Source organism: Bicyclus anynana, chromosome 23, assembly GCF_947172395.1.
Source record: "Bicyclus anynana chromosome 23, ilBicAnyn1.1, whole genome shotgun sequence".
Classification (NCBI taxonomy): Eukaryota; Metazoa; Arthropoda; class Insecta; order Lepidoptera; family Nymphalidae; genus Bicyclus; species Bicyclus anynana.
In genome coordinates this window covers 7,265,292-7,279,683 of record NC_069105.1, presented here as the reverse complement: position 1 = coordinate 7,279,683, position 14,392 = coordinate 7,265,292, and the positions used below count along the sequence as shown (strand labels likewise).

Genomic DNA, 14,392 nt, shown 5'->3' with positions numbered 1-14,392 from the left:
AATATCACATTTCACGAAACCTGTTAATTTGCTTAAGGTCAAGGTCAAGGATGAATATTTTGCCGGAGAAGAGACATTGTAGAGTTCTGTTATATTCACTGAAATCTATTATATTGAAGGTTACCTGTGTAAGTAATATTCCGTATTAATAAAACTGAACAATTTTTAGTATGTCAATCTTACTGCTAATGTTGCATTCCTTAAAATGGTTAATGGGCTATCCAATGTCCAAAAACTCTGTACCAATTATCTGATTTGCAAGTTCAGTTTTCTATTGTTAGGTAAAGTAAGTACACTATAGATGCATTACAATAAAAGCACTTGAGCTTATTTCATGGAGTTAGTGATCCTTCGCAATGCTCGCGTCTCCACAATTTTGTGGATACACTTAGTTTAGAGCAGAAAGCTTCAATTTCTCGCATTCATCTCCACAAGGCTCACTTTTCGATCGCAGCGAAGACATGTTCTTCCTGATGTGAGCACGAATCAATGCTTCATACTCCTGAGGATGCTTCAGGTAATGCCGCACGTGTGGGGAGCGCGGCCAGCACTGCCACGTGCACTGGAAGTTAAACACAATTGCCGTTAGCTAGTCCTAAAAGCCGTGATACCCCAGTGGATATGACTTCTGCCTCCGATTTCGAAGGGTGTGAACCTGAATCCGGTCCGGGGCATGCACCTCCAACTTTTCAGTTGTGTGCATTTTAAGAAATCTCTCTTCTATAATAAGATCCCCAAGACTGTGATGGACCTGCCAATGCATAGCTTTAAGCAATGTGTTAAAAAACATTTACTTAGTCGAGGGTTCTACAACATTGATGAGTTCCTTAATGATAAAGATGCTTGGAGGCCGTTGGATCAGCTTCCACCTTCACACAGGAAGTAAAACTATAAGAAATGTAAACAGTAATTGTTATCAATTGTAAATTATAATACTGTATGACTTTTTCAAAAGAGCAACTGTTGAGTTTCTTGCCGGTATCTTCTCAGCAGAACCTGCCTTCCGAACCGGTGGTAGAATCTTTACAAATAGTCAACTGACGTGTCAAAAGTGCTTGTACACTGAGTCTACTTGAAATAAATTATTTTTGATTTAAATTAAAATATCACGTGTCTCAAACGGTAAAGGAAAACATCGTGAGGAAACCTGCATACCAGAGAATTTTCTTAATTCTCTGTGTGTGTGAAATCTGCCAATCCTCATTGGGTCAGTGTGGTGGACTATTGGCCTAACCAGTCATTCTGAGAGGAGACTCGAGATCTGCAGTGAGCCGAATATGGGTTGATACAGTCTCGCACGCTCGCTCGTAGTGAGTAATTGTGTGTTTTACCTCGATGCCCATCTGTATCCATAAGTCGCAGCAGCGGCGTATCCTGCGCTCGTTCCCCACGGGGTCGGTGCTGGACAGCAGGAACAGCGCCGGCGCGCGGCACGGCGACGCGTAGAACGTCTCGCACGCTCGCTCATAGTGCACCATGCCCACGTTGTATAACGCTTTGAGATACGCACTGTTGATCGAAAGATACAACTAATAATTCAGCTGTGCGGTGACAAATGTCTCGTAAAGAGAAATTGAATATCGCTATCTCTTTCATTGCGTTGGGACGAAAGAGATTGTTTGCCGCGTGTGGTTAGAAGGTAAGGTGGCAAAGAAAAGCGTGTTTATCGATCGCCGTTTACTGTTCAACTGGGTTAATATTGCTAAATACATTGGGTTAATAATGTGTTCTTAGTATCGACATATGCGCGCCACATGTCGACTTTACAATTTGGAACGTTGTAAACTTATGGATAATCTACGAACTAAATATTAATGTGGATACGTTAATAATGATTATACAATAATATTTATATGGATAACGCTACAATTGAACTGGGACTAATCCACCGGCATTGGACTACGTTGTGTCTATATCTCTTCACGAGATATTGGGTTGGTCTATGCTAGGCGTTCAAGGGCGTAGCTATACATATACAAGCATCGAATACAGGGCACTCGGGCTAAGGGCCCCCATTCCTAACATGACTGTTACTAACTAAACGTCGTAAATTGCTATTCACAACATGTTTAGGTACGTTGGTTCCGTAAGATAAAAATAATACTTAATACGTAAGCAGAGGCGGATTATCCGTAAGGCAAACTAGGGACGTGCCTTGGGGCGTGTAGTTACAAGAGGCGCGCGAGCCTATAATTTTTGAACAAATAAAGAAAATGACATATCGACGATTAAGAACTATAATCTAAATCTGTAATGATATATTCATAACACACCATCATCTGTCTAAACACTTTAAGGCCCATTTCCCAGAGCAGAGAGGAATCATGAATTTCGATGTTCGTTCTGTCGTCCCTCTTGATTTCTTCACAGTAATGACGTCATATTTCATTCGCGCATTAGCGTAAGTACAAGGATCTACTAAAGTCTAGGGTTTGATGATACAGTGTCATCGTAATTGCAAAAAATACTAGTTAAAATTTATAGTATTTTAATGGCCATTTATGGCCGGTACAGGGTATAAATTATTTATACCTGTCGTAAAAATCGTTTCTTCGACTCGTTATTGTTTTGTTACTATATGAATATTACCTGCCATAGGTAAATATGAGTAGGAACTTCTTAAAAACTCAAAAAGGAAATACACTGGCAGTGAGTATTTTACTTTTTTTAACTTAATATGTTAATTCTTAAATAATTAACAAGTAAATAATTACATGTACCTACGTAATTCATAATTACCATTTCATGATATACGAGTAGATGAATTGTTTTTGGGTTGCGCAATCTCACGCCAAGAGAACTTTAATCTCGTTATGTAGGCATTAAAATGCCTCTTTGGTCTAATAGCTGGCTAGCTAGAAAGCTTCGGGTCACTGTTCTGGGTCAAATGTGAAATTCCCAGCTTTATTAAAATTTTCTCGCTCTCTTGGTGGTGCTTCTCCAATGCCTTCAAGATCTTAAGTCGATCCGGATCATTATCATTAGGTAACATCTGATGGTATTACAAAATCAAACACTATTTACAAAATTAAACCCATCTACACCATTAATGACGGCCACAGTGGCGCAGTGGTATACGCGGTGGATTTACAAAACGGAGGTCCTGGGTTCGATTCCCGGCTGGGCAGATTGAGATTTTCTTAATTAGTCCAGGTCTGACTGGTGGGAGTCTTCGGCCGTGGCTAGTTACCACCCTACCGGCGATTTAGCGTTCCGGTACGATGCCGTGTAGAAACCGAAAGGGGTGTGGATTTCCATAACAAGTGGAGCGGGCTATTCCATCTTAGACTGCATCATCATTTAAAATCAGGTGAGATTGTAGTCAAGGGCTAACTTGTAAAGAATAAAAAATACCTTATCTAAGTCTACCAACCAACATTGGAGCAGCGTGGAAGCATCTCTATATCCCGTCTCCTGTAAAAGCCCTTAACATAGGCTAATGATAATGATACTTACTGCATTTATACTCTTACACAGTGGCGTAGTGTGTACAAATCTAGGCGTGGGCAAAGACGCAGACCCTTTTTTAACCGATGAAAAAAATCTGAGTGCCTAGTGGGAGTTTTTAATATTTTTATACTGTTACTATCGTGTTAAAGTAAACGCGATTTTATATGGATTAACTCCATATAAAATCGCGTTTACTTTTATTACAGTTATGCAATAGTGCCACTAGATGGCGCTGTTTTAATTCTTTAGAAATTCGCGTTTACGTTAACGCGATCGTTACAGTATCAAACTGCCACTAGGCCCTCAGGTTTTCATTTGTTCGAATTTGATGGTTCTTTTTTGTTTGAATGAGTTTGATAACACAAAGAATCAGAAATTTCTCCTTTAGATTTATGTAGTACTTTATTAATTGAAGCCGTTTATATCAATAATACAATTAATATAATTTTATTCGGACGATAGTGGAAGAAATATAAATGTGCTGACTAAAATGAAAGAGAATATCATCTTCACTAATATTATAAAGTGGTAAATTTTGTGGGGTGTCAGACCCCTTTGGGTGAGAGGTCGTAGGCGGCCGCCCAATTCGCCCACGCCTTGCTAAGCCACTGCTCTTACATCTCAGACTAATTATTGTATTGGACCTGCCTCGCTAGACGTTACTTTTCTGTCAAAGTATATGATCAACGATCTAATGAATGATTGTAAAAACTGTCTCTATAGAATCGATGTTAAATAGTTGTAATTGTGTTCGTCGATTAAAGAGCTCCTTAAACATGTTTTTGTAAAGTTGAATGGTGTCAAAAACGGGCAAAAACTTCTAGTTTAGTATAAGATATATACCAAATCGAAGCTCGTTTTTCTCAGAAAATGACAGACAAATTTGCTCGTGACTATGAGTGTGATACAGGTCCGTCTATAATTGGTCTGAGTCTTACATTGATGTGTTACTGCGAAACACAAAGCTCATTATGTACTTACAGTATGGCATTCTTTGTTATCTTCTGCGCGAGTCTGTTGTGAGGAAACATAGCGAGAGGCACGCCCACGGATACCTCGGTGATGTCAGCCACGGAGTCCCACACCTGGGCCTCCACGCGGTCTAACACCGGCTGGTACCTACAGTCGGGTCAGGGTATTACTTCTTAATTAATTAATTTAATTTTACGAAGATTAAGATCTCCTTAATTCAGGCGTGTCGCAAAATCCTTTCTTGGCGTCTAACTTTAAACTATCTCTCTGCAAAACTTTATCTCTATATGTCAAGCGGTTTCGATATGGTAGTGACCTTTCGCTATTATTAACCAAACGCAAAAAGAGGGGTGTTATAAGTTTGATGTGTCTGTCTGTCTGTCTGTCTGTGGCACCATAACTCCCGAACAGATAAAGCGATTTAAATTTAGGTTTTTTGTAATAAAGGTGACTTATGCTCGAGAGTTCTTAGATATGTTTGATGAAAATCGGTTGAGCCGTTTAAAACTTGTGGGGGGGTGAAAGTGGGGAAGAATAACCGAATGTCTGCAATTGTGATACGAGTGGAGTCTCAAATGAAAGCGCACTGAAAGAGAATATTGATGAACAAGAGTGTAATTAATGATTTCATGACTGTATCTGTACGTGTATTTGTCACCTGACTGAATGGGTGGACTTGTTTGAATGTAAATGAATGTTTATTTTAGTGTGTCCCTGAATTTTAAAAATACAATTGAACTAGAAAATCTTCCACCAAGACGCTTTCGCTCGGCTGTTGGTTCGAGGGTCGGATACAGAAGGCAGCAGTTGATAAGGCTCATATTTTGAGGAGGTTCCACATTCTGGGCCCTGACCAACCTCAAGCTCGTCACCTGGCGGACTTGTTTTTTTAAAGTCATTGTAAGTGGGTGTGTTTAAAGAAAACTTACCTCTTTTTGTCAGTCAAGGCGTGGATCATGGCTTCGGACCATACGTAACCACCTACTGAGAACCCGTGCACCATGTACGTGGAGTCATTGGCAGACATCAGCTGCAGCAGATCTCGAGCGATCACCTTCAAATATCATTATTATTTTAACGGACCACCACAGAATATAGCAGGGTTTTTCAAACTTTCGGCTCCACTAACCCCTGTTAACATTTCCAAGTGACAGTGAACTCCTTACTAACCCGCCCCCCCCCCTCCAAAAATTGACTATTGAAAAAAAAATAAGGTTTTTTTTAAAAGGTAACACATAAAGTACCAAAAGAAATGTCTTTGTAATATTAATGTGTTGGGTGTGCTTGTTTCTTGTCGCAAATGGATTCAATGTTAGGAGTAATTTTGGACAATTTTAACCTTAATTCTGATTCGGTGTCAGTTATCAGGCCACCATTACGTAAATCTTGTCGCGAACCCCCTGCCGTCGAATGGCGAACCTAGGGGTTAGCGTACCCCACTTTGAGTTACCCTGGAATATAGTACCGAAGGTTGTACCCGCCTTATAGAAGACTAACAGACGCCCCGCGGTTTCACCCACGTAGTTCAAATAAAATATAAATATATGATACAAACATCGCGGTTTTCTATTGGTATATAATTTTCACTACTGGGACCGAATGATTATCACTGACAGGTATATTGTTGCCAATAGACCTGAAACAATGCTAGTCGATCGGTCAGTGCGTCGTGCAATAGTTGTTGATATTACTGTTCCACATGACGATAATCTGGTTAAAGCCGAAAAAGAGAAAGTATCAAAATACTTAGACCTTGCTCACGAGATTACCGCCATGTGGAATGTTGAGTCAACTGTTATTGTTCCGATAGTTGATTCAGTCAATGGTCTTATAGCGAAAAGCTTCGACCAACACCTTAAGAAGCTTTCACTTAACTGTTGCATCAAGAGTCGGATACAGAAGGCAGTGATTCTTGAGACGGCGCGTATTGTGAGGAGGTTTCTCACTCTGGAGCCCTGACCACCGGTTGCTTGGGCACTCAAATGTCCCGCACCGGGAGAGTTTATTTTTTTATAAATTTTTAATACAATACAATTTCATATACATTTAATAGCAGTAAAGTTTCATGTACATACTCGTATAGTACAGACTAGCTGACGCCGCGCGGTTTCACTCGCGTGGTTCCCGTTCCCGTAAGAATATGGGTATAACATATAGCTTATAGCCTTCCTCGATAAATGGGCTATCTAACACTGAAAGAATTTTTCAAGTCGGACCAGTAGTTCCTGAGATTAGCGCGTTCAATCAAACAAACAAACTCTTCAGCTTTATAATATTAGTATAGATTATATGAGGTACCTTAGCTCCTTTCACCGGCCACAGAAGCTGCCACGGCGCGCAAGTAACTCGTAACACGTCAAAGCCTTCCTCGAGGTAGATGTTGGCGTACTTCATCACCTGCTTGTCCGTCGCCAGCAGCCAGCCCATCATGATGCATACAGGCTTGTTCGTTGGCTTCGTTAGCCTAACAGAGAGGCAGTCATTTTACATTTTAGTCAAGTAAGTTGGACCAAAATAACAGTTCTACGCTATTTAGCCCCCATTCACTCGAGCGCTTTTTTAACGGACTTTAAAAGTTCAAAAAATTCAAATATTCATTTATTTCAATTAGGCTAAGTTAACAAGTTTAAACTTTTGAAAGGTCAGGAATATGTCATAATTTATTTTAATCTAATGGTTGTAATAATAGTCGAAAACTTAAAATTAAAATTACAAGGCTTCCAAACGCGCCTTGGTCCGAGAAGTTAAAAAAGCGTTCACATAAAACAAATGCATGCCTAAGTATACTTACCTTCTTCTATCTTTTCTGCGAGCTGTGTTGCGTTTTCAATTTTAGGTGTTGGAAATAGGCAGTCATTTAACTTCATACTGTATTTGAACGTTTTTTTACGCACGTTAAAACAACGCTCGTGCGAATGGCGGGTACACAAACGTGTTAAAAGCTTGCTCCGCTGGTCGCCCGGCACAAAAAGATGTCAAAAGATCGCGATTTGACAGGACTTTCACTGGGTTATAGCTGTTATAAGAAGTAACTTAGGTTACCTCTTACTTTAGGGATACATAAATGGAAACTTCACGGGTGAAACTGTTATTTCAAATCTTAGAAAAGTTTGAGCTAAAAGTTTGTGCCATTTCTATGTAATATTGTTCAACTTACTTCAAAGTTTTTCTGTCTGTTTCGACAATTATTTTATCGCTAGAAATATAGAGAAAATTCTTATTGATTGGTTGTGTGTGTGCGCTGCGAGAACACAGCAGCCTTGGCAGTGTGCGTGAGCGCGACATTTTGGGACCTTTTGTACTGGACACTGAAATAAAAAGAAAAGTTTATAAAGCAAATCAATCAAAACTAAATACTATTCAAACAGCGTGCCGCTATTGAGGTTATTGGTTTTTTTATTACTTGATTAAGTAGGTAACATGGTCCGCCTGATTTAATGTTTGAGGTTTTTATGCCCTGTCTTGTCTGGCAGTACCTAATGTTGTAATGCTGTGTTCAATAGAGAGGTCCTGGGTAATGTTTTTTAATTAAATATACTTACAAAATACACACAATAATTATAATATAATCTAGTGGTAACCGGTAGACATCCGCCGAGGCTATACTAATAGCATTAACAACTGAGTCTTAGGGCCATAAATCATTTCTCTATATCTATCTCGCTTGCACTTATGGGTCTTATGGAGCCGTCTAGTGAAGGGTGTAACAATGAAAGACATATTATCGATAAGTAAAGTTTATTATCGTATCTTGTTCACAAAATTAAAAAAATTAACAATATTTGATTTAATATAATACATATTTCATATTATATAATTATTAACTAAATAAAATTAATCTTCATCTGAGTCTTCATCATCAGAATCTTCGTCTTCTGCCAAATTTATTATATATTAGTATCCATAGTGCGCAACGAGTAACACATGAATGTATTTATTTAATTGCAGTAAACACATTTATAGCAAAAAAAATACGCAATGCAATTACATTAGAAACCGACCAATCAGAATCGTCCAAATCATTATTGACTCATCATTAGCACGTGCGCAGGTAGCCGTTTATCGATAATTAGGGTGCGCAGGTAGGCGCGCTGCACATTCCTATCTTTTTTGACTTTTATGACCGGACGACTCAGATGATAATGCGCATACTATAGTTATCACCCTACCGAAGCAGACGTACCGCATGGGTACCTCAAATTCAGCGTTCCGGTATGATACCGCCTAGAAATCGACAATTTTTTTACGGTTTGTAGTCCACAAGGACGTATAGTTTTAGTTTCGTCATGTCTATCTGTCCGTCCGCGGTTTAGCGCAGAGACTATTACTACTAGAAAGCTGTAAATTAGTATGAATATGTAAATTATAAATGTAATCAAAGTCGTACAATAAAATTTTGAAAAATATTTCTTTTTAGAGTACCTCCTCTACATGTAAAGTGGGGTGAATTTTTTTGCTCGTTAATTTCAAAGTGTGGAGTATCGTTGGATAGGTCTTTGGGCCTAAAGGGCCTTCTACCAACATATTTCGATTTAGGGATCCGTTTGTAAAATAGTAAGCTTTTAAGAGCTAATTTTTGTTAGAGTCAAGTGTCCCCACCCTCTACCGGCTAAGCAGCTGTATATGGATACGTGAAAAAAATCACGAAAGTAGGATATATAATGAAATTATAAGGAAAATTATATCGGCTAATAAGCAATTGCTAGTTAAAGAGTTGAGCAACATAAAAACGTAATTGAAAATCGAAAATTGCATACTAATTTCGTTATTTATTAAAACAGATTAAGTTGCCAGTACGATAACTCAGAGTCTGTTTAAACTAGGAAGATGAGATTTGGTAAGAGTATGTATATTAATTACGTCTATATGAGGTAAAATGAAAATTAAAAAAAAATAATTGGGGTTCCTTCCCTACATGCAAAGTGACAATGAATTTTTCATCGTCTATCCTAGTGTGGGGTATCGTTATCGATATTTTTGTGCATTACATAAGGGATTAAAGTGCTAACTTAATCTACGGAACTCTACACTGCGCGTGGCCCGACACGCACTTGTCTTTGGTTATGTTTGGGTTGGTATTTTTCATTTGTAGAGACGGTGGAATTAATTTATAGGTACCTTTTCTAAGTAGATAAGCTCGCTTCCGCCTTAGACTGCATCTATATAGTAGTGGGCAATTAAAATAGTCTGCTAATGATGATGATGAATAAGTAGTCAAGTACCATATCTAAAGAGTAAAGTGTCGTTGCAATTTGTGCCATACCTACCGTCAAAACAAGCTGGCAAGCTTATCTTTACTCTGGCCAAAGGCTAGAAGTTTAACGCCGAGGAAACCCATCTTCCCTTTCCCATCTTGTATTCCTGTCCCTTCGCTTTAGGGGTAGAGATATCAAAAGTATTAGAGAAACTCTTACAAATCTTGCAAACTGACAGATGATAGATGCAACGGTCTAGTCTTACTAAAACCCAACAATAAACTAACGTGTGTACCTTTTGCCCCCGTTCAATGGCTACGTAATTTTTAACAATTAGCATAGCGCTCAATACTCATAACCCTAACCTGACCCGACTTTCTTTACTCTACTGTTTTTTCAGTTTACAAAATGTGTAGAAATCCATTGTCTGTACATTGAATGCAGGTAACTATTATATTTTTTATTTCAAAGAGGAAATAGTTATAGATACTTGGACTTGTGTTTAGAGGCAGAGATCTTTACGAACCTATGTTGGAAAATGAATCTTTTATTTTTATGACGGCCTCCGTGGCGCAGTGGTATGCGCGGTGGATTTACAAGACGGTCCTGGGTTCGATGCCCGTCTGGGCCGATTGAGATTTTCCTATTTGCCTGGTGGGGGGATTCGACCGTGGCTAGTTACCGCCCTACCGGCAAAGACGTACCGCCAAGCGATTAATAAGCGATGGTGGGACCAGCCAAGAACACCTCAATCGGCCCAGCCGAGGATCGAACCCACGACCTTGTAAATCCACTACTGCGCCACATAAAAGTAAATACTTTTGTATTTACCTATCATGTAGAAAAAATAAATGGAGATATTATGTAGGTATTTAATCGATGGTAATAAATCAAAGACATAGAGGAAGTTTATATAATAAGTCGATAGTCTATAGTTTATTATGTACATTCTAGGCAAGGTCGATATTGATGGACTTTTGACTACCCTTCAAGCGCTGTTGCGGTAATGCTATTCTCTACAGAGAGTTCCTGGGTTCGATTACCACCGCGGCTCAGTTTAGGATTTTATATGTTCTAAATTGTCATATTTATAGTCTATTTAGGGGTGTGGATTCTAGTCCTCGTCCTACCAAGTTAGCCCGCTTCTATCTTAAATTACGTCTTCACTTACCATCAGGTGAGATTGTAGTCAAGAGCTAACTTGTATAGAATAAAAAAAAAGTCTTGTGGTAGGCTTCGGCCGTGGCTACCGGCAAATACGTAGGTACTTTCTGCGTTACCGGCAAATACGTAATTAGCATTCCGGTACGATACCGCATAGCAGTGGCGTAGCGTGCCTTTAAGGGACCCTGTAGGTATCAAAGTGGGGGGCCCCAATAAACGAGCGGCTAATCCCGAAAAATCTCTTTAGTTTTTGATTCAACTCTATCACCAAAAAATAAAATTGGTACCAAAATGTTTGGTGTGACATACTACTTTTTTATTGAGTGTAGGAACATTGAAATAAACAAAAAAATAGCTAAATTTATAATTTTCAAATTTTGTAAAATGTTTAGGCTTAACCCGAGAAAAAAAATGGTATTTCGACTTTTTTAATTTCTGAAGTGACGCAGTACTTTATGTTTTTTTTTCGGGAAGCACCAGATACGGGATACGGGGCCCTCTCTAGTCCGGGAGCCCCATATCATTGATACAGCGGTAACTCGCTCCTGCTAAGTACCTAATTACCAGTGGCGTAGGTACATTTCAAATATGCAAAAATGCACTGCCTCTCCTTTGAGGACTCCTTAAGAGCCTGTACTAGAGAAACTCTATAGCTCAACGGTAAAGGAGCCGGTCATCACAGAGAGGTGTTGGTTCGATTCCCGGCCGCTGTACTATTGTCGTACCCACTCCTAACACAATTTTGTCTATCATATGTAAAAGGTGACAAATATTCTTTTAAAAAATTTAAATTAACCTCCTTACGAACCTTAGGAACCTACCTGCGTAATAAAATTATCAATTATATACAATTTGTACGTACCTACTTACTACTTACTACCTTTAGTGTTTCCCCTAGTTAAAAACCCTGTGCACACCGCTTACTTACTTACCTACTGTTAAACAATAGAAGTTTATGATTACTCACCATATAAATAGGACAGATTAAAAATTATAAGCAATTTGCAATTGAAAAATACTTCAAGTAGGTACGTATAGTATTCGCGCACTAAAATCTTTAAAAAGTCTAGTTTCAAAAACACAGTCCACACGATTTTACATAATGAGAATGACACACATAAAAAAGCCAGACTGATTTCGAATTTTGCAGATGATATTTTAAAAGTGCACAAGATAAAATTGATTAAAGTGTTGATATGAAACACATGCACGCAACACTGACGTGTATTTCGTACTAGCTGCTACTTATCGTTTGTCGTTAACAACAAAAAATCTAAAGTTTGTTACAAGAGGAATTTTTCCACTCAAAAAAACTTGCAGTCAAAATAATGATACCGGTAGTTAGGTGCACCTAGTACGAGGCATACCAAAACGATTGTCTACAATTAAAACTCTGTTGTCTACAGCGTAGACCAAATATTACTGTTGTATGATTAGCTTATATAGGAGGGTCTTTTAAATCGAAGCCAAGCTTGGAATCCTGGGTCGGTCTATTAAAGACTGATTTCTAGTCTGGGAATTCATGTGTTCTTACTTTTTACGGGGAAATAAGTACCTACTCGCCACGACAAGCGATTTGCAATTGCAGTGTCGCCCGATATCATCGGTAGATCTAGACGCCCAAAAAACGTCCTTAACGATCCTGACGATGACATAACGAACGACAATGCTTCCCAGGCAACACAAACACAAGCTACACAGCGTCTTCGCCAGCGAACATGAGGTCCCCGATATCTGACGTCACCCAGACGTGGGCTTTTTAACTCACGATCTCGGGGGCGCCCGGACTGATACACTCAGCCCGAACGGCCCTCGAAGTCGAGGCCCGAGTCTCAGAGGAGACGCCCTTAGAGAGTCGTTCCGCCCATCTACTCTGCTTCTGCCTTCGGGCCCCATCAGGCGATGCTTCTGCGCTCGCCCAAACCCCCCGGTGACGCCGCTGAGGTCCCATAAGGAGCCTACGGCACTTACACAATCAGGAAAACAAAAAAAAAGTATGGTGTCGCTTAAGAAACAGGTAATATTTTGTACTAGGTGTATTTGTACATATGTTTTCTGTGCTAAGTGCTTAATACAATAACACAAGGCCGTTGTTTATTTAATAGGTAAGTACTTTTATCTTATCTATAGTTTAGTACGAAATTTACGAAGCCCAATATCGAGAAATCTGTTTCGAACAACGAAACAAAGTAATTACGAATGGATTTATTGACATCCTTAAAACCGCGCTTAACTTCTAGTCTATCTAGTTGCAACTCCGCTTGGATATGTTTTCCTACAGCGAGCATCTGTATATTTACGTTTCATATTCAGCACGCACTTGAAGATCGGAATCACATTTGTTTACTCTTTATGTAGTCAAAGAAATATGTATAATGTACATATGTAGTAACTTCTGAGGTTTAGAAATTACTACATAAGTACATACTCACATATTTCACACACAATGGCGTAGATACCCATGGGCTAGGCGGTGCAACGCCTCGAATCTTTACGAGAAAGTCGTAACTTGGCATTTTTATGTATTTGTATATATTCATATTTTTACTTGATAAAACCTAATCAAGTTTAGATTGTAGGGCCCTATTTTTTTATTTGCACCAAGGCCTTTGGTTGCCTAGCTACGCTACTGCTCACACACTTTAATATGTTGATTTAACTACACCTAAACAGATTATGGTCTTTTCAATTAGGTTCTCCTTTATATAGGTGCAGTTTAGGTACAAAGTAAGTAGGTAAAATAATAGTCCGGCATGGTTGATGGGGTCTAATACAGATCCTCTCGGAATTTAGTCTCTTAATCGTAGGTATAGTAATTGGTCGAGTAGGAATAACCCAATGTAAGAAAGAAATTAGAGAAAACTTATTCTAATGTCAATTACCTACCTACCATCCAAAGTTCCAACATGAGCTTCTAGAGTTGTAGCAAAAGAGAACGATACTTGTTATTCGAATAAAACTTTTCGGTTTTCGACAGCGAGTCATATCGTACTAGGGATAATAGTATTCACCTATGACTCATACATCAATGTCTAGATCACTGGTAGGTTAGTAACGTAATTTAGATTCTAGATTTTGGGTTTTTGTTCCGCAACGCAAGCAATCAATGTGAATAAGTTTATTCAATGTGAATAAGTTTATTCAATGTGAATAAGTTTATTCAATGTGAATAAGTTTGTTCAATGTGAATAAGTTTATTCAATGTGAATAAGTTTATTCAATGTGAATAAGTTTATTCAATGTGAATAAGTTTTTTCAATGTGAATAAGTTTATTCAATGTGAATAAGTTTATTCAATGTGAATAAGTTTATTCAATGTGAATAAGTTTATTCAATATGAATAAGTTTATTCAATTTGAATAAGCCTGTAAGAGGTTGAACCGTAACACTCCTACGACCAAACGAAGAGAGTACTTATTTGATACTAGCTGACGCCGCGCGGTTTCACCCTCGTGGTTCCCTTTCCCGTAGGAATATGAGGATAATATATAGCCTATAGCCTTCCTCGATAAATAGGCTATCTAACAATGAAAGAATTTTTCAAATCTGGTCCAGTAGTTCCTGCTTAGACCAGTTATTAATGGTCTAAGAGTTCCTGAGATTAGCGCGTT

The 14,392-nt window shown here is 38.7% G+C and overlaps 1 protein-coding gene across 1 annotated transcript; it reads right to left on the bottom strand.

Moving 5' to 3' along the window:
- Positions 1 to 38: 38 nt before the first annotated feature.
- Positions 39 to 12,061, bottom strand: LOC112054860 (transmembrane protein 53). Its single transcript, XM_052888817.1, has 7 exons — positions 11,749 to 12,061; positions 7,580 to 7,730; positions 6,721 to 6,886; positions 5,352 to 5,476; positions 4,432 to 4,569; positions 1,332 to 1,509; positions 39 to 562 (listed from the first exon to the last, which is right to left on the bottom strand). The coding sequence occupies exons 2-7, from the start codon at positions 7,705 to 7,707 to the stop codon at positions 389 to 391; spliced, it is 909 nt and encodes a 302-aa protein (XP_052744777.1). The 5' UTR covers positions 7,708 to 7,730; positions 11,749 to 12,061; the 3' UTR covers positions 39 to 388.
- Between the last annotated feature and the right edge of the window lie 2,331 nt (positions 12,062 to 14,392).

Excerpts from the sequence above, each read along its gene's own strand:
- LOC112054860 (XM_052888817.1), bottom strand. The coding sequence starts at position 7,707 with ATGTCGCGCTCACGCACACTGCCAAGGCTGCTGTGTTCTCGCAGCGCA. Across the intron at positions 6,887-7,579 it reads ACAGACAGAAAAACTTTGAA|GCTAACGAAGCCAACGAACA; the intron begins GTAAGTTGAACA and ends CCTCTCTGTTAG. Across the intron at positions 5,477-6,720 it reads GGCCGGTGAAAGGAGCTAAG|GTGATCGCTCGAGATCTGCT; the intron begins GTACCTCATATA and ends TGATATTTGAAG.